The 23,030-nt window shown below is 47.5% G+C and overlaps 3 protein-coding genes across 3 annotated transcripts; all 3 read right to left on the reverse strand.

Annotated features, from left to right (window-relative positions):
- Positions 1-10,552: 10,552 nt before the first annotated feature.
- On the reverse strand, positions 10,553-11,048 carry LOC144216471 (immunoglobulin iota chain-like). Its single transcript, XM_077745838.1, has 2 exons — positions 10,995-11,048; positions 10,553-10,911 (listed from the first exon to the last, which is right to left on the reverse strand). The coding sequence occupies exons 1-2, from the start codon at positions 11,038-11,040 to the stop codon at positions 10,553-10,555; spliced, it is 405 nt and encodes a 134-aa protein (XP_077601964.1). The 5' UTR covers positions 11,041-11,048.
- Positions 11,049-12,505: 1,457 nt separating this feature from the next.
- On the reverse strand, positions 12,506-13,001 carry LOC144216472 (immunoglobulin iota chain-like). Its single transcript, XM_077745839.1, has 2 exons — positions 12,948-13,001; positions 12,506-12,864 (listed from the first exon to the last, which is right to left on the reverse strand). The coding sequence occupies exons 1-2, from the start codon at positions 12,991-12,993 to the stop codon at positions 12,506-12,508; spliced, it is 405 nt and encodes a 134-aa protein (XP_077601965.1). The 5' UTR covers positions 12,994-13,001.
- A 6,401-nt stretch (positions 13,002-19,402) lies between these two features.
- On the reverse strand, positions 19,403-20,025 carry LOC144216470 (immunoglobulin iota chain-like). The gene is made up of 2 exons (XM_077745837.1): positions 19,980-20,025; positions 19,403-19,896 (listed from the first exon to the last, which is right to left on the reverse strand). The coding sequence occupies exons 1-2, from the start codon at positions 20,023-20,025 to the stop codon at positions 19,481-19,483; spliced, it is 462 nt and encodes a 153-aa protein (XP_077601963.1). The 3' UTR covers positions 19,403-19,480.
- Between the last annotated feature and the right edge of the window lie 3,005 nt (positions 20,026-23,030).

Genomic DNA, 23,030 nt, shown 5'->3' on the forward strand with positions numbered 1-23,030 from the left:
AGCCAAGAAAGAAAAGATGGAAACACTCGGCTGTCTGCAAATCCATCTTGGCATCCCATCTCTCAGAGCAGGATTGGCATCTCCAGGACTTGACTCAATATCTGTCCGATGCAGATGCTGGAGTCTTGGATCTAAGAAACCCCTCAGGGAAAGACTGAAATTTGACCTGTGACCAGCAGGGTCACTGTGGCCTTGTTCCAGAGTATCGCATGCTACTCAGAGCGTCCGCACGCCGGCTACTCACAACAGCCTCCGGGGCTGGGGACTGGGCTCCATGCTCACTGATGGAGACTCAGTGACCGAGTCCACTGCACCTGGACTTGCGTGCTGCCCCAGCAGCTGCTTCCTGCCTGTTGCTGTTACAGGGAAAACAGGCCCCAATCAGTCCGGTGTTCCAGACCACTACTGATTTTGAAGGGTGCTCCTCTGCCTCACCCTCTCCCCAGCCTATAGCTGTTGCCATCACTTAAGCACAAAAGAAATGGCCAATTGTTATGGGCAGTGCTCATGTTTTTTGAAATGTTTTCTCATTTCTGTTGACTTTCCTCTATTCTCCATGATCTTACCAACTATAAACCAAAATAAATACATTATCAGATTTCTTTACAGCAGCTTTCTCCTCCTTAGACTCTTCGTGGTGACTTTGTACTGTTTCCACTGAGCACAGCCAAACCACATTAGCAGAATTCTCTTCTGTGCATGGTGTGGCTAGGGTGAGACATAAGAGAACATTTTTTTTTAATTTTTTTTTAAATTTCTTAATGTTTTATCCATTTCTAGGAGAGAGAGAGAGAGAGAGACAGCGTGAGCAGGGGAGGGTCAGAGAGAGAGGGAGACACAGAATCCGAAGCAGGCTCCAGGCTCCGAGCTGGCAGTCAGCACAGAGCCCGACGCGGGGCTTGAACCCACGAACCGCGAGATCATGACCTAAGCGAAAGCCAGACGCCCAACCGACTAAGCCACCCAGGCGCCCCAAGAGAACATTTATGAAAGATCTTGAAGTTTAATGCAAAGCTGTAATCACTGTTTCTGTGCCAGCTTCTTCCACAGGTTGCTGCCAGCACCAAGGTTAAGGTGAGAGAGTTGCTGATGTTCTGGTCCACACCTGGCCTTTCTTCCCAAGTGTAGATCTGGATGACCTAGAGCAAGCACGGGCTCAACACTAGAAGAGAGACAGTAGCCCTTGAAGATTCCTCCAGTGGCTTGAACCACAGTATGAGGTCCACCCTCACAGTATCCCATGTTCTGCATCCCTTGCAGTGATTCTGCTTCTCTTTTTTAAAATTTTTACTTACTTTTGAGAGAGAGGGGGTGAGGGGCAGAGAGAGAGGGAGACACAGAATCCGAAGCAGGCTCCAGGTTCTGAGCTGTCAGCACAGAGCCTGACACAGTGCCAGAACCCACAAACAATGAGATCATGACCTGAGCCAAAGCCGGACACCCAACCGACTGAGCCACCCAGGTGCCCCACGATTCTGCTTCTCTAATCAACCCCAACTGACACTCACCTACACCAGGACCTTTGATCTACACATCAGGACTCTCCATTTCCCTCCAATACCTCTCATATTAACATATGCCTCTTGGTCTCCACTGCTAGTACCTTCATTCAACCTCTGGATATTGTAGTAGATGCTGTCAGGGACCTGCCTATATTCCCTCAACACTTGCATTTCTGTTTGACTTTTAGTTGCTATCACCAGAGCATATCTGGCTATCCATACCATCTGAGCCTGTGTGCTAGGAAGGACGGGGATGCAAGAAATTATCTCCTCCCAGGAGCAGCTCTCAACCAATGACCAATGAGAGTTGGTACATAGACACCTCAATTCCTTCACCCTTCCACAGGGATCGGTCTGAGATATGTGTTCTAGAATGTTTCCCAGGAGTCCCCAGTGCGATTAAACTCCAGTTGCCCAAAAGTGGTAACTTGTTTTCCTGCCCTCCTTCCTTTCCTATCCATGTTTCATAGGATCTTCTCCTAAATAAGCTACTTGATTCAGGATCCGATTCTTGCAAAACCCCAAGTAGCTTGTCCTGCGATATGCGTCATACAAAGCAGATCTTCAGAGTGAGATTCTGGAATTGGATAGCTCACCAGCCAAATAGAAGTAAGGACCCTTTCAGTGACTCTAGACTGCTGGGTTCCCCAAGTAATAAAACATTTACCTAATAAGACCCTCACATGTGGTGGACCTATGGGTTCAGAGGGAAGGGGTCACATTGACTAATGCAAAATCTCCAGCATTTGAGCGATATGGAGGAAATGGTCATTACAAAACTGCAGAGTGGGATGGCTGTTGTTAAATGCCAATAGAGCAGTAGAAGAAAATGGCAGGCTCAGGACAGCCAACTGATGTGGGAGCCAGATGGCTTCTATGGCAGTGCTTGGAGACCTTTGTAACCTGTCACCAGAAGGAAGGCCAATATCTGAGAGTGAGTGTAATGGAGAAACAAGGTGACCAAGTATGAAGCTCCAGTGTCTCTGACATCAGTGTCAGGCAGTGATAGGGAAGGCATGGAACTGGGACTTGGCATGGGCACATTCAGCGGGATACACTTGAAAGCCTGTAACTCTGATTCCCCTAAAACCTCTAGGCTTCCTCCTCACTGCAGGTCTGGAACTTCCAACTTCACTTGGATTCATTGCAGAGACCTCACCTGAAGGCTCTTCAGGATTATGCTTGCCTTACTCAATAAAAGCCCTCATAGCCCATCAATTTATTCAGACTAATAAGCAATGTCAAGTCTCAAAGTGACCTGACTGAGGGGTACTCTCTCCAGATGACAGGAAGTTTGACCAAAAAGGACCAGGGAAGTCATGTCTAGACATGTCTTGAGGGTCTTGGATCAAGAGGAGAATAAAAACCTGGAAGGGGAGAGTACATTGATGCTGGTGCAGTCAGTCTCCCCCATGACTGAGACACCTAGAGTTGGTCTTAATGAGACAGTGCTTAAAACTTGGATAAATGAGACCCTAGTGTCAAAAAGATGGGGATGCTGGAACTTCCTCTACCTTGAGGAACAGGGTCAAAATGAGCAGAGAGAGGTGTTAATGCCACAATGGATTTACTATAAAGGCCCAGTGGACCATTTTTCCAGAGGGCTCAGATGGCATTCCCTTCATGAAGTGAAGCTGATAGGAGGCACTTCCGCTTTGGAGAAGCTCAGTGGTGGCTGTCTGCCACAGGCGGGGTCTCATGGTGGGGATACGGTCATGGAATTGAACTAGTCTATTTCAATGAGTATAGCAGGATGTCTCAGTGGCAGCATCAAACCACAGAGACCAGATGGAAATATTACCATGAAGGCAGTGTGGTGGCCTTATGCAAGTGCCCTACCCAGATTTCTTTTCAGAGTACCTGTTGGGGGCTGGGGTAGGAAGGCTGGGAGAAGAAATATGGAATGACAGCCCTCATCTGCTTCATTCAGACTGTTCCCACCACTTTACTGGCTGGGTTACAAATGATGGCCCATTCCTGCCCACATGGACTCCCCTAATGGCAACTTTTGATTGGGGACTCCCCATCAGTCTGGATAAGATTTTCCTAGAACTGCAGTCTGAGACTCTTCCTCACCAATCCTTCTTTCCCTTTCTCCTTTCCCAGGTCTCAGACCAGTGGTATGGTCTGGAGGCTATCCCCACTGACTCTTGCTCCTTTCCCTGTGAATCCTTACCGCTATTTTCCTGAAAGCTCTCACATATATCTAATCCCATCTTGGTGTCTGCTTCTCAGAGGATTCAAACTGACACAGGCAGAATGGTTGACTCTGGCCCACAGGGAAATGTGGAAATGATTAATAGACCATGGTGCACCTAAGTATCAGATGTAGAGGCAGTCACATATTGCTTGACTGATGGTCACAAGTGGGTGAGCCACACCAATGACTCAGCCACACCAATGGAGACTCACAAATCCTTTCCAGTTTCCAGGCATAAGCTACTTCCAGATCCAGAACACATCAGTAGGAAAGCCAGGTCCACTTGAGGGAGGATCTTGCAATATTTCAGAAATCCTTCTCCAAGGGGATCCTCCCAATATTTACCCAAATAAGTGCCTGAGGACATGGGAATAGCTAGATATTTTGAAGGCTGTTGACATAGCTTCAGAGGTGACACAGAAGTCAGGACAACAAAAATGCCATCCTGTTAGTTTGCAGGTGACTACAATACAGAGTCATTATGATGGAGAAGGCCAAATGCAAGCTCCTGAAATCATGCCCCACCCCCACAAAGCCAGTACAGGTAATCAAAAAACAATATGGCACGTCTAGGTGGAATAGCAGAATGTATTCCAACACCCCAAAACTTTAAAGAAATAGATGTGGTGGTCCCCATCTTATTACCTTTACTTTTTAAATGTTTTTTTATTTATTTCTGAGAGAGAGAGAGAGAGAGAAAGCGAGCACGAGCAGGGGAGGGTCAGAGAGAGAGGGAGATACAGAATCTGAAACAGTCTCCAGGCTCTGAGCTAGCTGTCAGCATAGAGCCTGACATGGGGCTCGAACCCACGAACCGTGAAATCATGACCTGAGCCGAAGTTGGAAACTTAACCGACTGGGACACCCAGGACCCCCCCCCCATGTTATTACCTTTTAAATCACTCATCTGGTCCCTGAAAATTCTAGTTAGATCAGGGCTAAGAATGGTGACAAACTTAGTGGGTGTAAACTTCATCAAAAGACAACCATAATTGTTCCAGATGTGGTATCATTACCAGAATACCATAGCATTTACTGGGTGGAAAAAATTTTTTTTTACATCAGGTGTACTGAGACACAATTTACATATATGAAAATGCACCCTCTTTAGTGTATAGTTCTGAACAAATGCATCCAGTCTCATAGACACCACTGCAATCAAAATATAGAAATTTCCATTACCCCTAAAAATCCATCATGCCCCGCTGCCATCGCTCCACCCCTCCACCTCCAACCCCTAGCAACCAACTGGTCTCTTTTTTTGTCCCTAGAGTTTTGCATTTTTAGAATGTCATGTAAATGGAATCACACAGTATGTAGCCTTTTTGAAACTGAGACTTTCACATGGACAACACTTGAGACATTCCATGTCTTGCATATATCAGCGGTCATTTATTGGCGTCGCTGAGTTATTATTCCATCGGATGAATGTTCCAGTTATCCATCCACCAATCAAAGGATGTTTCTGTTAGCAATTTTTGGTGATTATGAATAACTGGTGATTATGAATGAAGCCGCTATAAACATTTGTATTAAGATATGTTTTCACTTCCCTTGGGTAAATAACTAGGTGTATTGTTCAATTGTAAGTAAATGTACGTTTAACTTTATATGAAACTGCCAAACTGTTTTCCAAAAAAGCTATATCATTATACAATGCCTTAGGTAACATATGAGTGTTATAGTTGTTCCACATCCTTTTAACTAGCTATTTTAACTAGGTGCATAGTGGTACCTTCTGGTGGTTTTAACTTGTGGTTTTAATTCCTAATGATTGATGGTAGAGCAACTTTTCATGTACTTATTGGCCTATATATCTTCTTTACTGAAGTATCTGTTCAAAACTTATCCCTTACTAAAATTGAATAGATTTTTTCCCTTATTATTGAGTTTGAGAGTTCTTTTTGTATTCTAAATAGAAGCCTTCTATCAGGTATGTATTTTGCAAATATTTCTCCCAGCCTGTGGCTTGTATTTTAATTTTCTTAACAGTGTCTTTTGAAGAACAGACATTTTTCATTTTTATGAAGTTATAAACTTATTATTTTATGGATAGATAGTACTTTTGCTTGTTACATCTATGAAATCTTTGCCTAACCCAAGGTCACAAAGATTTTCTCCCAGAAGTTTTATACTTTAAGGATTTCTATTTAGGACTATGGGATATTTTGAAGTAATTTTTGGATATGATGCTACCCAAATGTTTGTCAATGAGAGAATGCTTATACAAATGTGGTAATCCATTCCATGAAATATTATGCAACCATAAAAGAGGGTGAGTTATTAATACATGTAGCAAATTGGATGAACTTCAAGGGAATTCTGCTGAATGAAAAAAGTCAGTCTCAAAAGATTACACCTACTATATGATTATGTTTCTATGACATTCTCAAAAGGACAAAATTAAAGAGAGAATAGATTAGTGCTTGTAGGGGTTGGGGATGGGAGGGATGAAGAGAGGCTGTGGCTATAAGGGGGTAGCATGTAGGAGTCTTGTGGTGATGGTAGAGCTAAATATCTGACTCAGTGGTGATTGTATAAAGATTCACATGTGATAACATTGCCAAACACACACACAACATTCTTACACGTGAACAAATGATGCAGGTAGAATTAGAGAAACCAGAATAAGTTCCGGATTATACCAATGTCAACTTCCTGGTATTGATGCTGTACTACAATTATGGAAGATGTTAACATTGGAAGAAGCTGGGGAAAATGTGTATGGAATCTCCCTGTGCATTATCTTGCCACTTCATGTAAATCTATAATTATTTCAAAATTAAAAGTTTGGAAAAATTCAGTTGCAGCTGTTTTAACACATTCTCCTAAAAAGCCACAATACCATGATATCATCTAAGAAAATTATTATAATCCCCTAATAGCTAATATCTGCTACCCACTCAAATTTCCGCAGTGGTCCACAAGATGAATTTTATTTATAGTTACTTTTTTTGTTTGGTTTGGTCTGAAAAGAAGATCTGATCCCTGTGCATACATTCTGGTTACTTGTTAGATATCTTTAGACTCTTCATTTAAGAATATCTACACATTTTCTTTCTTGATATTTACTTTTCAGAGAGTCGAAACCAATTTTCTTTACCAGCTATCCACAGTCTGGGTTTGTCTGGCTGTTTTCATGGGGCCCCTGTATCTCCTTTTTTTGTAAATCTTTTTATTTACTTTTTGTGGGGGGGGGGGAACTTCTCAGCTCTTTCTTTCTTTCTTTCTTTCTTTCTTTCTTTCTTACAAATAGTTTATTGTCAAGTTGGTTTCCACATAACACCCAGTGCTCATCCCCACAAGTGCCCTCCTCCATGCCCATCTCCCCCCTCCCCCCACACACCCATCAGTCCTCAGTTTGTTCTCAGCATTCAAGAGTCTCTCATGGTTTGCCTCCCTCCCTCTCCCCCACTGTTTCCCCCCTTCTTCTCCCCCATGGTCCTCCATTAAGTTCCTCCTAATACTCCTATACATGCAAACATAAGGCCCCTGTATTTCCTGAGAACTGGGAGTAAAAGTTAGAAAGTTCACTATCTCCAGGTGCAATGTTTTCAGCTCCATTTGCATAGAATGCTTTCCATTATTCTCTCCAGAAGGAACCCGTGTTGGATCATCCATTAAGAAAGAAGATGGGATGGAGTGCCTGGGTGGTTCCGCCAGTTAACAGTCTGATTTCAGCTCAGGACATTGTCTTGAGGTTTGTGGATTCGAGCCCTGCACCAGGCTTTTTGTGTCAGCACGAAACCTCCTTCATATCCTCTGTCACCTTCTCTCTCTGCTCTTCCATGCCCCTTTCTCTCTCTCTCAAAAATGAATAAACATTTATTTTTAAATGTTTATTTTAAAATATTTTAAAGATAGAAGCCAAGGTTGAGGCCTGCATTGGAAATGACTCCACACTGGAGGTGACAGCCAAATTTCTCCAATGGATACGTACATGTTCCCTTTGTCAGTAGACTGTGTGGGGTGACATGTCTGCACCATGCACATGGTCTGTACCCTAGTTATCAAGCACCCAAAGGTTTTGGCACCCATCTATGGTCCTTGCCTTAATCATTACTATAATCACATTAAGCATTGCAAAGAGTGATTTTTTTCATTCCAGGGGTTATTGTAGATGGATTAATCATTGTAGATGGATTAATGTGGCTTAGAGGGGATGGATAAGACCTGGGACTTGGGACAAGATCTGGACCAGCCTCCAAAGATGAGTCATGAGAAGGAGTCTGAATTCGATCCTTTCAATCTGTACGGTGCTGCCCAAGGCATAGACAGGTGTTGGTCACTTGGAAAGCGGCTGGTCCAAAATAAGAGGACCCATGAGTGCAGTCTACACTCTGGATTTTGAAGATTTGGCATGAAACCAAAAGAGTTTAAACCCTCTCATAGCTAATTTTTATATTGATCCCATGCCGAAATGATCATATTTGGGATGTATGGAGTTAAATAAAATGTACTATTAAAAATCCTTTAGGGGCAACCAGTGGCTCAGTTGGTTAAGTGTCTGACTCTTGATATCGGCTCAGGTCATGATCTCATGGTTCATGGGATCAAGCCAAGGACTAGGGGTCTTTGCTAACAGAGAGGAACCTGTTTGGGATTCTCTCTCTCCCTCTCTGTGCCCCCCCCCCCATTTGCACTAGCACACGCTCTCTCTCTCTTTCTCTCTGTTTCTCTCTCTCTAACTCTCTCAAAGTGAATAAATAAACTCACAAAATCATTTACCTGTTTCACCTGTTTCTTATTACCTTTCTTAAAAAATGTAGTCCATGGAAAATTGAAAATTACAAACGTGGCTTGCATATATGCCTTCAAAGGTGAGAGACAAAGGTTAGAGAAGAGGAGTGCAGGCAGGGCTGGCTCTGGGTGGGGGAGAGGGGGACGGGCAGGAGACCAGATAATGGTGGAGGTGAGAAATGACTCAGGCTAAAAGAACGGACTCAACAAGGAGGAAGGCCAGGCATGGTGACTGATGAGGAAATATTAACACTACTCTTTTGTGGATGAGCCATTACAGTTTAACTGCTTTATTGAAGTCAGGTGGTGTTATTATGATCCTCTTTACATACAACAATGGGGATGTTGGCCTAGAATTCAAATGACCCTTCTGAGGCTGACCAGAGCTAAGACTCACAGTCTGGCTAGCCTGAGGCCCTAGTCAAGGGTCTCACCCTCTGTGGACAGAGTGTTAGGATAATGGAGAGTCCCAACCTGACCCTCTGCTCTCTGGGTTTCTGTCAACCATGGAATCCCAGAATCACAAAGAATGAGAGCAGAACAGCAGGTTATAGGTGGGTCCACCTGGCTGCCCGGGGGCCCCTCTCCAGAGGCAAAGATCTGATGCAGGAAGAAGGTAGTGCATTTGAGGTAGTGGACTCTGGAGGGTACCTGGAACATGTCACAAACTGGAACCATTGTTTTGCACATATGGAAGGGCCAGTATTGACACATGCCCACTCTCGGGGGACGGGGCTTGATAAATGGATGCTGTCTTCCAAGTTTGGGATCACAGGGGAGACGGTTTGTCTGGCACCTCCCTGAGTATGAGGCATGTCTAATCTATGTACCTGTATATGGGGTCTGTTTCTGCAGGGCACATCCTGACCCACCACCCAGGTGTCCAGGCTACAGGAATGCACCTGTTCCCTCTTCACCAGAGAAGCCCGTCGGTGAGAACACTTCCCCAGCCTCCAGGGTTTTCCAGGGGTCCAGAGGTTTCCATAGAGTTACCAGACAGGAGGAACTAAGGTTGACCTTGATTACCCCACCAAGCGTAGCTGCATTGAAACCCAGAGGCAGGAGTGTTCCTCCGGAGCAGGTGCTGGCAAGCTCTGGTGCCATATCTGGCCCAGCCCTATGGTTCTGTAAACAAAGTTAACTAGGAACACAGCCATGCCCATCTGTTTACATAGTATTGCCTGTGACCGCTCTCACATTGTAAGGACAGAAGTGAGTAGTTGGGACAAAGATTGTACAGCTTGGAAAGCCCAAGTGACTTAGTTTGTGGTCCCTCATAGAAAATATTTGCAAGCCCCTGCCACTCTCCTGCACAGAAGAATATACCCATTTCTCTCACCCAGATCAAGGGTGTTTAATCAAGCAGATTTTGCCACCTGGAGGGCATTTGGCAATGCCTGGAGACGTTTCTGGGTGTCATCAGTAGGGGCAGGAGGCCACAGGTGCTGGCATTTGTTGGGTAGAGGCCAAGGATACTACTGAGCAACCTAGTGCACAGGACAGCCTCACAACAGAGAACTGTCTGTTCCAAGGTCACAGTACCGATGTGGAGGACCCGCTTCAGACCTATCACTGGGGACCCACTGTCCTCCCCAGAGGCCCAAAAGAGTTGTTTTTTTTTTTTTTATGTTGTTGACCCTGTAACTCCTGCACAACAGAACAGACTGTCCTCAACAGGAGCACCCCCCAGGGTGCAGTCCCTGCCCCCCAGGACGCACAAGAGCAGGGCCTTGGGCCAAGCATTGTGACCAGCTGGTCTCCTGAGCCTTCACCCTAGACTGGTTCTAGGGTGTGTCCCACTGAGAGAATGAGAGCTCTCTCAGAACATCTGAGGCCTCCTCAGTACAATTTGGCACACTAGACACACAAACTCAGCAAGACAACTTCTCAAGACACAAGGAACTTTAATCCCCCAATCCCACATTCGTGGTGTCTGAGCAATTCTGCTGAACAGGAAGAAGCTGATCGGCTTTCTCCTGGGCTCTGTGAAGCCCACGGCCCACCCTCCTCGCCCATACTCGCCCCTCTCTGAGGAGGTGTGTCTTTTGGTCTCTAGTTCAAGGTAAGTGTGTCCGGGGGGTGCCTGGGACCCTGGAACAGCAGGCTCCTTTTATCCCCACCTCTCTTCCCTCATCTGCCTCTCCCTATGCACCTCTTCAGCCTTCAGAGAACAGTAATATATAGCCTCATCCTCAGGCTGCAGCCCAGAGATGCTCAAATATCCCGTGTTCTTGGCCACATCTTTGAATCCAGAGAAGCGAGGGGGAATCTTGTATCCCTGGCTGTAGTCTGAGTGGGAGAAATATCTCAGGACGAATTTTGAAGGGTGACCGGGCCTCTGCTGGTACCAGTAGATGTTATAAACCCTGACATCGTAGTCTCTGCTCAAGGTGCAGGCCAGATGGACTGTCGTTCCAAGGGGCGAGGACACCAATGGCGGCTGGCTCAGTAGGGGCTGAGAGTCACAACCTGGGGACACAGAAGCATATGGGCAACTTGCAGAGGAGGGCGGGAGATGGGACCAGGGGAGGTGAGCTCTGGGGTGCTCTCACCTGCATAGTGGATGAAGATAGCCAGTAAGACAGGAGGCCACGACATGGTGTAGACGTGATGAACTCTCTCTTTGTGCTGCTAGGGCTCCTGGGACCCTCTCGGGGCTGGGCCAGCATGCTTCTGTCCCCTCCCAGGGGTGGGGCCATTGCACCCCTGGTTCTGGCCGCTACCATCCTGAACTTTCTTGAGTTTGCAGTGTCGGTTGGGGAATGGCCCCAAGGCAGCCTTTGTGGCTCTTTACTTTTCGCCACTGAAGCGTCTGGGGAGGAAGCACCTGTCTGAGGCTCACGGACCACTGCCCAGGAGACCAGCCTACAAGGTTGCATCCCTGAGGTAAGGTCCTCCTGAGGAAGCTGAACCCCACAGAAATAGGGTTCTTGTGCAAGCTGACATGCCTGGTGAGCCGGTAGAAAGGACACATCCTCGGGGGGGGTGAAAACACCTGCTTCGTGCAGCTGAAATTCTGGGGTTCTGGGGTGAGTGGGATACTCTGTCCCCTTCCATGCTCCTGTCATTCCCTCCCACCAAACCCAGCCCCCTTTCCCTTCTAGAATGAAGCAGCAGGGACCCACAGCTTCTGAGAAGAAAGCACCAGCAGGGGCTCGGGGGCCCCCATGTGCGGCCCGGGACAGGTGGGGGCAGAGGTAGAGCTGCATTTCCCCCCATCGGCGTCCTGCAGAGGCCGTGCTCCGGCTCTCCTGACACTCTGCTCTTCACAACAGTCTCCCCCCGGGGCGGGAATGGCAGAAGCCCCTGGTCCTCGGCCCGCTCCTTGGCCAGACCCGTCCCTGTTCCACCTGACCTGACCCCATCACCAAGGACTTCCTGAAGGCCTGAGGCCTGTTTTCTGTTCCATGTAAGCCACAAAGCCGTGCGGGGTGTGCAGCTGGAGGCTGCTGGGATGCTCAGATGAAGACCTACGTCCCTCCGTTAACCAGGGTTCTCCAGAGAAACAGAGCCAATAGGGTATGTACCTAGGAAGAGATTTATTATGACGGATTGCCTCTCCTGGTTATGGAGACTGAGAAGTCCCACGATATGCCATGTGCAGGCTGTAGACCCAGGAAAGCCAGCGGTGCACCTCAGTCTGAGTCCAAAAGCCTAAGAACCAGGGGAGTCCATGGCGTAAAGCCCCGTCCAAGGGCAGGAGTAGACCGATGTCCCAGCTCCGCAGGCAGACAGGAAGCAGAAAGGGGCAAATTCCACCCTCCTCCCTCTCTCTGTTCTGTTCAGGCCCTCCATGGACTAGAAGATGCTCACCTGCATGGGGAGGGCCACCTGCTTTCATGAGCACACCGGTTCTAATGCTAATGTCATTCAGAGATACCTTCACAGACACACCTAGAAGTAATGTTGAATCTGGGCATCCCTTGGACCACATGAAATCAACCATCTCACTCCATCATCCCTTCTCTCCTCATGTCATTCTAAAACTTTCTCNTCTTTTGGTCTCTAGTTCAAGGTAAGTGTGTCCGGGGGGTGCCTGGGACCCTGGAACAGCAGGCTCCTTTTATCCCCACCTCTCTTCCCTCATCTGCCTCTCCCTATGCACCTCTTCAGCCTTCAGAGAACAGTAATATATAGCCTCATCCTCAGGCTGCAGCCCAGAGATGCTCAAATATCCCGTGTTCTTGGCCACATCTTTGAATCCAGAGAAGCGAGGGGGAATCTTGTATCCCTGGCTGTAGTCTGAGTGGGAGAAATATCTCAGGACGAATTTTGAAGGGTGACCGGGCCTCTGCTGGTACCAGTAGATGTTATAAACCCTGACATCGTAGTCTCTGCTCAAGGTGCAGGCCAGATGGACTGTCGTTCCAAGGGGCGAGGACACCAATGGCGGCTGGCTCAGTAGGGGCTGAGAGTCACAACCTGGGGACACAGAAGCATATGGGCAACTTGCAGAGGAGGGCGGGAGATGGGACCAGGGGAGGTGAGCTCTGGGGTGCTCTCACCTGCATAGTGGATGAAGATAGCCAGTAAGACAGGAGGCCACGACATGGTGTAGACGTGATGAACTCTCTCTTTGTGCTGCTAGGGCTCCTGGGACCCTCTCGGGGCTGGGCCAGCATGCTTCTGTCCCCTCCCAGGGGTGGGGCCATTGCACCCCTGGTTCTGGCCGCTACCATCCTGAACTTTCTTGAGTTTGCAGTGTCGGTTGGGGAATGGCCCCAAGGCAGCCTTTGTGGCTCTTTACTTTTCGCCACTGAAGCGTCTGGGGAGGAAGCACCTGTCTGAGGCTCACGGACCACTGCCCAGGAGACCAGCCTACAAGGTTGCATCCCTGAGGTAGAGGANAAACTTTCTCAGCATAGCAAAGCCCCAGAAAGAAGCTCAGGGATTGAAGTGGGTGCTCGGTTCTCAGGAGGCCGTAAGGCAAGGCCTCCTCTCCTGGTGGAGGCAAAAGAAATAAAAGAAAAAAGGAAAAGGTCACTACGAGGGGGTGGGTGAATAGAGCTACTGTTTCTACTCAAGTTCCATAAGCAGAACCAGGCATTGAGATGAGAACACAATTTTCTTAAGTTTAATTATTTTTGAGAGAGAGCATGGGCACCTGAGTGAGAAAGGGGCGGAGAGAGTAGGAGAGAGAGAGAGAGAGAGAGAGAGAGAGAATTCCAAGCAGGCTCTGGGCTCATAGCTTGGGGCTCAAACCTAGGAATTTGAGATCATGACTTGAGCTGAAATCAAGATTTATATGCCTAACCAACGGAGCCATCCAAGCACCCATCTGTATGATTTTCATAATAATGTTTTCTTTTCTCTACCTTACTTGATTGTAAGAATACAGTATATAATACATATATAATACTTATAACATACAAAACATGTGATAATTGATCGTTCATGTTATCACTAAGGCTTCTGGTCAACAGTAGGCAATTAGTAGTTAACTTTTGGCGGACTCAAAAGTTATATGCATTTTCAACTGTGTGGGGTGCCAGTGCCCGTGTTGTTTAGGAATCTGATATAATTACATCTATGTGTCTTAGGAAATGTCCAGGAGAGACTCCCCAGAAGACTATTATGGAGTTGGGGTCTTCAAAGACCCCTGTAAAAGGGAAAATGGGGTGATACCTGAAGAGTAGAAAGAGCCAGCTTCACAGTATGTAGGATGTATGTACTAGGCAGAGACATGAGCATGTGGGAAAGCCCTACTTCAGGACAATGTGGTGTGTATTTGGAAATAGAGGAAGTCAGCGTGTCTAGGCCCTAGAGAACCAACACTTCTGGGCACGGTATATCCACAGAACGAAAGCCATGGCACCCCAGTGTCTGCCCCACGTCCCGCTTCTTGTTGCCAGGAGCAAATCTCACACTGGCAAAGAACAGAGAGGGGCCATGGCACCATCCAAGAACAACTCCTGACCTCGTCCAAGACACTGTCTTTTGAGGTCACGGTGCCGCTTGGTCTCTTGCCTTTGTTCCAAGAAAGCATGGTGATACCAACAAAATCGCTGTCCTCCTTCGGGACAACTGCTTTTGTCAGCGCTCTGTACAACAAACGATGGGTCTTGTAGAGCATGGGAAGGAATGTATAAGGAGAGCCCTGGATGACTTTGAAAAGCTGGTGAAAAACTTTAAATCTAAAGTTCGATTCTCCGTGGATTTGTAGGACAGGGCAGGTGTTGGGTAAGGTGATCTTTTTTATTTTAATTTTTATTAAGGGTCAGGTGATCTTTTTGACATGAGAATACGTTTTATTTTTATTTTTTAAATGTTTATATTTGAGAGAGAGAGAGAGTGAGGTGTGATCAGGGGAGAGACAGAAAGGGGAGAGGACAGAGGATCCAAAGCTGGTTCTGCGGTGACATGCTCTGTGTCCTGGTAACCAAGCAGCCAAGAATTCTGGCACCCATCTATGGTCCTTGCCATAGTCATTACTATGATCACATTAAGCATTGCAAAAGAATGATTTTCCCATTCCAGGGGTCTCTTTCCTTGTGTAAGACCCATTTCGCCATGATGTTTTAAATCATCATCCCTTTGAAAAGTAGCTGGGTTGAAAATTGGTTCACATTTTTATAAATACCGAAAACAAAGTTAAATGTACTGTTTTTGATACATCCACGTGTTCATGACCAGAGACCAATCTGAATGGGCTTCTACTGCTCAAAGACAGAAGAATTTCCAATAATTGCAATGGATCTAAACACCTCAGATATGCTTATCGTCAGGAGCTTACCATGCCACTAACAAATCAAAATTGGACAAAGCTGGCACACAGCCTGTTATTTTGATAGCTGGTAAATAAAGGAAAAAAAGATCAAATATTTATCCTGCCTTTACCCTACACAGAGTTCCTCAGGTGACTAAATCACTGATGAGGGGAAGTTTTCTTGCCAATAGGGGAAGAAGGAATGCAGGAATGAGGACATCCCTAGCTGGCACCCAGTAATGGACGAATGGATTTGGGCATTGTGCTCACATCACAAAAACATGATTTAGGATGAAACACAGGGGCTTCCATGCCCTAAAGGGCCTCTGGAGGTTAATACCACCCTTCCTTGTTGTTTGGGGCCACTTCCCCGAGCTCATCTTGCCAAACCATGTCACAACCATGCTGGCCTTCTGTATGCTCTGAGAGCCCCTCGAGTCTTCACTCTGTCTGATTGGCACACTCCATCCCCCAAGACCCTTGGGTATTCCCCAGATTTCAGGGATCTCAGGGCCTAACTCAGGTGAGAATGTTGGGTCCCCACTTCAGTACCACTGGTGCCATATCCAAGCCCATTGGGTTCTGTGTTTCTGTCTCAAATTCGGGAGCTGAGTCAAGCATTTCTGTACACAGACCACAGCTCTGAGCACCACACACCTTTGTTCTGTATAACACATGGGAGCCCTGTAGAGAGAGGCCTAGAGGTGATGGGGGTAGGGGAGCTCCTTACAGTATCAGGGGCCAGATCCCCCCACCTTCAATATCTCTCTCCTCTGTTACTGATTCAGAAAGTTCTCTCTGCATTGGCCAATTTGACCTATTCCTCCCCACATCATTCCCACTTGCTGTACATAATCCCCAGCTTTATATGTGAGGCATCAGAGGTGTGTGTGTGTGATTGTGTCTGTGTGTCTGTGTGTCAGTGTGTGTGTGCGCACGCACATATGTGAGAGAAAAATTCTGACAGAAAGACAGACAGACAGATGGACAGAAAGTGGCCACTCACTAACGTGACATGATTTCCCTTCTTAGGGAATCCCAATGACCCCAGCCATCTCAGGGGATTCTAGAATGGCAGGGGCTTTGCACCTCAAGGATTCATTCAGTCATGTGACTAATTACTCATTCATCTTTTTGCTCAACTCTGTTATCACCTCGTGTTTACCAGACACATCAAATGAGTAGAAGGGATCCTGCCCACTGAGAATTTGCAGATTAGTGAAGGCGAGAGACCTGCAAAGTAAATTTGGGTCTGTCTGGTAGATGCTAAATATATTTAGGAAAACACAATGACCACACATGGCAGGAAGCTAGTAACTGCCTAAAGAGGTCAGGGAAATCTTGGCCTAAGAGTGAGATTTGAGATCATAGTGGAGCCCTGAGTTGGGGAAGCCAGCTGGAGGACACTGTAAAGGAAGACAGGAAGTCCTGTCTGCAAATGAATGGCTTGGGGAAAGGGTCTGAAGCAACAAGTATAAGGTGTTGGATCAATTGCAGATGGATTAATATGGCTTAGAGGGGGTGGATAAGACCTGGGACTTAGAGGCAGAGAAGGACAGATACCATATGTTTGCACATATAGGAGGATTAGGAGGAACTTAACGGAGGACCATGGGGGAGAAGAGGGGAATAATAGTGGGGTAGAGGGAGAGAGGCAAACCATGAGAGACTCTNTAACTATTAAAAAAAAAAAAAAGACCTGGGACTTAGAACCAGATCAGGACCAGCCTCCAAAGTCTGCGTCATGAGTCTGAATTTGATCCTTTCGATCTGTATGGTTATACCCAAGGCATTGACAGGTGTTGGATACTTGGAAAGTGGCTGATCCAAAAAGAAAGGAGCCATGATTGCAAACAACACTCTGGAGTTTGAAGATTTTGCAGAAAACTTCAAAAGAGATTAAACCCTCTGGTAGCTAATATTATATGGCATGCCGAAATGATCATATTTGGGATGTATGGAGTTAAAAAGAAAGTACTATTAAAAATCGTTTAGGGGCACCCAGTGGCTCAGTTGGTTAAGCGTCTGACTCTTGATATCAGGTCAGGCCATGATCTCAAGGTTCATGGGATCAAGCCAAGGACTAGGGCTCTTTGCTAACAGAGAGGAACCTGCTTGGGATTCTCTCTCTCCCTCTCTGTGCCCCTCCCCCACTTGCGCTAGCACACGCTCTCTCTGTCTCTCTGTCTCTCTCTCTCTGACTCTTTCAAAATGAATAAATACTCACAAAAATCATTTACCTGTTTCACCTGTTTCTTATTACCTTTCTTAAAATATGTAGCCCATGGAAAATAGAAAATTACAAACGTGGCTTGCATATGTGCCTTCAAAGGTGAGAGACAAAGGTTAGAGAGGAGGAGTGCAGGCCGGGCTGGCTCTGGGAGTAATGAGGAGGAGGAGCTGTGGGGGGCAGCGGGGACGGGCAGGAGGCCAGATAATGGTGGAGGTGAGAAATGACTCAGGCTAAAAGAACGGACTCAACAAGGAGGAAGGCCACGCGTGGTGACTGATGAGGAAATATTAACACTACTCTTTTGTGGAGGAGCCATTACAGTTAACTGTTTTATTGAAATCAGTCCGTACTGTTATGATCCTCTTTACATACGACAATGGGGATGTTGGCCTAGAATCCAAATGGGGCCAGCCCTTTCTAGGCTGACCAGAGCTAAGACTCACAGTCTGGCTAGCCTGAGACCCTAGTCCAAGGCCTCACCCTCTGTGGATCTATTAGGGCAGAGTGGAGTGTTAGGATAACGGAGAGTCCCAACCTGACTCTCTGCTCTCTGGATTTCTTGTCAAGGCATGGAATCCCAGAATCACAAGGGTGAAAGCAGAACAGCAGGTTATAGGTGGGCCCACCTGGCTGGCCTTCAGGAACATGGCCTGGAGGCCCCTCTCCAGGGGCAAAGGTAATGCATACATTTGAGGAGGTAGAAGCTCAGAGGGTACCTTGAACATGTCACGAGCTGAGACCATTGTTTTGCACATGTGAAAGGCCAGTATTGACACAGGCCCACTCTCTGGGGGGACCCCGTGATAAATGGATGTTCTCAGCCAAGTTTGGGATTACAGAGAGGACAGTTTGCCTGGCACCTCCCTGAGTATGAGGCATGTCCAGTCTATGCACCTGTATATGGGGTCTGTTTCTGCAGGGCACATCCTGACCCACCACCCAGGTGGTCTGCTATGGGTCCAGGCTACAGGACCCTCTTCACCCAAGAAACCCATCAGAGAGGCCACTCTCCCTGCCTCCAGGGTTTTCCAGGGGTCCAGAGGTTTCCATGGAGTTACCAGACAGGAGGAACTAAGGTTGACCTTGATTACCCCACCAAGCGTAGCTGCATTGAAACCCAGAGGCAGGAGTGTTCCTCCGGAGCAGGTGCTGGCAAGCTCTGGTGCCATATCTGGCCCAGCCCTATGGTTCTGTAAACAAAGTTAACTAGGAACACAGCCATGCCCATCTGTTTACATAGTATTGCCTGTGACCGCTCTCACATTGTAAGGACAGAAGTGAGTAGTTGGGACAAATTTCATACAGCTTGGAAAGCCCAAGTGACTTAGTTTGTGGCCCCTCAAAGAAAATATCTGTGAGTCTCTGCCGAATATACCCATTTCTCTCACCGAGATCAAAGGTGTTTAATCAAGCAGATTTTGCCACCTGGAGGGCATTTGGCAATGCCTGGAGACGTTTCTGGGTGTCATCAGTAGGGGCAGGAGGCCACAGGTGCTGGCATTTGTTGAGTAGAGGCCAGGGATGCTGCCAAGCAACCTAGTGCACAGGACAGCCTCACAACAGAGAACTGTCTGTTCCAAGGTCACAGTACCGATGTGGAGGACCCGCTTCAGACCTATCACTGGGGACCCACTGTCCTCCCCAGAGGCCCAAAAGAGTTGTTTTTTTTTTTTATGTTGTTGACCCTGTAACTCCTGCACAACAGAACAGACTGTCCTCAACAGGAGCACCCCCCAGGGTGCAGTCCCTGCCCCCCAGGACGCACAAGAGCAGGGCCTTGGGCCAAGCATTGTGACCAGCTGGTCTCCTGAGCCTTCACCCTAGACTGGTTCTAGGGTGTGTCCCACTGAGAGAATGAGAGCTCTCTCAGAACATCTGAGGCCTCCTCAGTACAATTTGGCACACTAGACACACAAACTCAGCAAGACAACTTCTCAAGACACAAGGAACTTTAATCCCCCAATCCCACATTCGTGGTGTCTGAGCAATTCTGCTGAACAGGAAGAAGCTGATCGGCTTTCTCCTGGGCTCTGTGAAGCCCACGGCCCACCCTCCTCGCCCATACTCGCCCCTCTCTGAGGAGGTGTGCCCTTTGGCCTCTAGTTCAAGGTAACTGTGTCTGGCGGTGCCTGGGACCCTGGAACAGCAGACTCCTTTTCTTCCCTCCTCTCTCCCCTCATCTCCTTATCCTTATCCGAGACCTGGGCTACTACAGAACAGTAATACATAGCCTCATCCTCAGGCTGCAGCCCAGAGATGCTCAAATATCCCGTGTTCTTGGCCACATCTTTGAATCCAGAGAAGCGAGGGGGAATCTTGTATCCCTGGCTGTGGTCGGCGTGGGAGAAATATCTCAGCACGAATCTTGGAGGGTGGCCGGGCCTCTGCTGGTACCAAAGGATGTTATAAACCCTGACATCGTAGTCTCTGCTCAAGGTGCAGGCCAGATGGACTGTCGTTCCAAGGGGCGAGGACACCAATGGCGGCTGGCTCAGTAGGGGCTGAGAGTCACAACCTGGGGACACAGAAGCATATGGGCAACTTGCAGAGGAGGGCGGGAGATGGGGCCAGGGGAGGTGAGCTCTGGGGTGTTCTCACCTGCATAGTGGATGAAGAGTGCCAGCAGGACAGGAGTCCACAACATGGTGTGGACCTGCTGAGTTCTGTCTCCTTTGTGCTGCTAGGGCTCCTGGGACCCTCTCAGGGCTGGGCCAGCATGCTTCTGTCCCCTCCCAGGGGTGGGGCCATTGCACCCCTGGTTCTGGCCGCTACCATCCTGAACTTTCTTGAGTTTGCAGTGTCGGTTGGGGAATGGCCCCAAGGCAGCCTTTTTGGCTCTTTACTTTTCCCCACCGAAGCGTCTGGGGAGGAAGCACCTGTCTGAGGCTCACGGACCACTGCCCAGGAGACCAGCCTACAAGGTTGCATCCCTGAGGTAAGGTCCTCCTGAGGAAGCTGAACCCCACAGAAATAGGGTTCTTGTGCAAGCTGACATGCCTGGTGANTCCCTTCTCTCCTCATGTCATTCTAGAACTTTCTCAGCAAGGCACAGCTACAAAGGGAAGTCTAGGGAGTAAAGGAGCCGTCAGCTCTTTCTCTGGTGGAGGCCAAAGAAAGATAAGAAAAAAAGAAAAGGGGTCACCCCAAGGGGGTGGGTGATCTGAGCTGCTGTTTCTACTCAAGAGCCATAAGCAGAACCAGACACTGAGATGAGAACACATTTTTTAAAGATTTTGTATTTATTGGGGCGCCTGGGTGGCTTAGTTGGTTAAGCGTCCGACTTTCGCTTAGGTCATGATCTCGCGGTTCGTGGATTTGAGCCCCGCGTCGGGCTCTGTGCTGACTGCCAGCTCGGAGCCTGGAGCCTATTTCAGACTCTGTATCTCCCTCTCTCTCTGACCCTCCCCTGCTCACGCTGTCGCTCTCTGTCTCTCCTAGAAATAAATAAAAATATTAAAAAATAAATTAATTAAATAAATAAAAAAGATTATGTAATTATTTTTTGGAAGAGAGAGTATGCACTTGATGGGACAGAGGCGGAGAGATTGGGAGAGAGAGAATCCCAAGCAGGCTCTGGGCTCACTGCTTGAGGCTTACTTAGTCTGAGGAATGTCAGATTATGACCTGAGCCAAATCAAGAGTCCAACTCTTAAGTGACTGAGCCACTAGGCATCCCAAGAACTCATTTTAAATTCTAGAAATGGCTGCAAGGTGATCCACATATGCAACAATTTCGAGGGCAGAGTGCAGAAAAACACCCAGATGTGACTTTGTCTCCCTTGGGGCTGCTGCCAATCAGCTCCTTCTGGTGTCTGTACTGAAGGCCTTTGGGGTCATCTTGACAGTAGGTAGCCAAAGAGCTCCCAGCCCAAGTCAAAGAAATCCACTTCCAGGGCAGGAAAGGAAGCAGATGGGGTTACCCACCTACTACACACCCACCCACACCCCACTATTACAGGTGTGCTTGTCTGGAGCCTATTAAGAACAAAAGACTCTTCCGTAGTTCTAATCACTTAAGAAACTTCAAGGGTTGGGGCGCCTGGGTGGCTCAGTTGCTTGAGCGACCGACTTTGGCTCAGGTCATGATCTCACAGTTCGTGGGTTTGAGCCCCACGTCTGGCTCTGTGCTGACAGCTCAGAGCCTGGAGCCTGCTTCTGATTCTGTGTGTCCCTCTCTCTCTATCCCTCTCCTGCTCATGATCTGTCTCTCTCTGTCTCTTAAAAATAAATAAATGTTAAAAAAAAAAAAAGAAACTTCAAGGGTTTCAGGAGCTCTCTGCCAGGAACTGGAAGGTCAAATACTTATATCTTGTCATAAATCACAATATCACAGGCTGGTGCTCCTAACTGGGGAAGACACATTACTGACATTTTAGGAGAATTTGGGAACTGGAGTTTTATATGACCTCTTCTTTCACTTAAGCTGTTCTTTGAGACTCTTTGCTCAAGAGCAGCCACTGTGAATATCCATGGTCCCATGTCCATGGAACTTAGAGTCTAGTGGGGAATCCTAAGTAAGTACAGTTGACCCTTGAATAACTGGTTTGAACTGCATGGGTCCACTGACATGCAGATATAGGACAGTACTATAAAAGTTTTCTCTCTTCCTTATGATTTTCTTAATAACATTTTCTTTTCTCTAGCTTATTTAGTGTCAGAATACAGTATCAAAATATGTGTTAATTGACTGTTCGTGTTATTGGTAAGTCTTCTGGTCAACAGTAGGCTATTAGTAGTTAACTTTTGGGGGACTCAAAAGTTATATGCGGGTTTTCAGGGTGCCTGGGTGGCTCAGTTGTTTGAGCGTCTGACTTTGGCTCAGGTCATGATCTCACAGTCTATAAGGTTGAGCCCTGCATCGGACTCTGTGCTGACAGCTCAGAACCTAGAACCTACTTCGGATTCTGTGTCTTCCTCTCTCTCTTCCCCTCCCCCACTCATGCTCTGCTTCTCTCCTTCTCTCAAAGATAAATATTAGGAGCGCCTGGGTGGCTTAGTCGGTTAAGCGTCTGACTTTCGCGTAGGTCATGATCTCGCGGTTCATGGGTTGGAGCCCCGCGTCGGGCTCTGTGCTGACTGCCAGCACAGAGCTTGGAGCCTGTTTCAGAGTCTGTATCTCCCTCTCTCTCTGGCCCTCTCCTGCTCACGCTGTCTCTCTCTCTCTCTCTCCTAGAAATAAATAAAAATATTAAAAAAAAGATAAATATTAAACAATTATTTTAAGTTATATGCAGATTTTCAACTGTGTGGGTTGCCGGCGCCCATGTTGTTTAAGGGTCTGGTATAATTACATCTACTGTCTTAGTAAGTGTCTGGGAGGGACTCCCAGGAGACTATTATGGAGTAGAGGTCATCAAAGGCCCCCTGAAAAGGGTAAAATGGGGTGATATCTGAAGGGTAGAAAGAGCCAACTCCACAATATGTAGGGTGTACGTACCAGGCAGAGATGTGAGCGTGTGGGAAAGCCCTGCCTTAAGAGGGTGTGAGATGTGTTTGGACACAGGGGAACCCCGTGTGTCTGGGGCCTAGAGAACTAACACAGCTGAGAAGAGCATACGTACAGAAGCAGAAGCCATGGCGCCCCGGTGTCTGACCCACAGCCCAGCCTCCTCGGCCACCTCTAGGCAGCTGTGATGTCTGATGGCTATG

This window comes from Crocuta crocuta, unplaced genomic scaffold, assembly GCF_008692635.1.
Source record: "Crocuta crocuta isolate KB4526 unplaced genomic scaffold, BGI_CrCroc_1.0 scaffold344, whole genome shotgun sequence".
NCBI classification, from domain to species: domain Eukaryota; kingdom Metazoa; phylum Chordata; class Mammalia; order Carnivora; family Hyaenidae; genus Crocuta; species Crocuta crocuta.

Coding starts and splice junctions, on each gene's coding strand:
- LOC144216470 (XM_077745837.1), bottom strand. CDS start 20,025: ATGTTGTGGACTCCTGTCCTGCTGGCACTCTTCATCCACTATGCAG. Junction 19,897..19,979: donor ACTCTTCATCCACTATGCAG/GTGAGAACACCC, acceptor CTGTGTCCCCAG/GTTGTGACTCTCAGCCCCTA.
- LOC144216471 (XM_077745838.1), bottom strand. CDS start 11,040: ATGTCGTGGCCTCCTGTCTTACTGGCTATCTTCATCCACTATGCAG. Junction 10,912..10,994: donor TATCTTCATCCACTATGCAG/GTGAGAGCACCC, acceptor CTGTGTCCCCAG/GTTGTGACTCTCAGCCCCTA.
- LOC144216472 (XM_077745839.1), bottom strand. CDS start 12,993: ATGTCGTGGCCTCCTGTCTTACTGGCTATCTTCATCCACTATGCAG. Junction 12,865..12,947: donor TATCTTCATCCACTATGCAG/GTGAGAGCACCC, acceptor CTGTGTCCCCAG/GTTGTGACTCTCAGCCCCTA.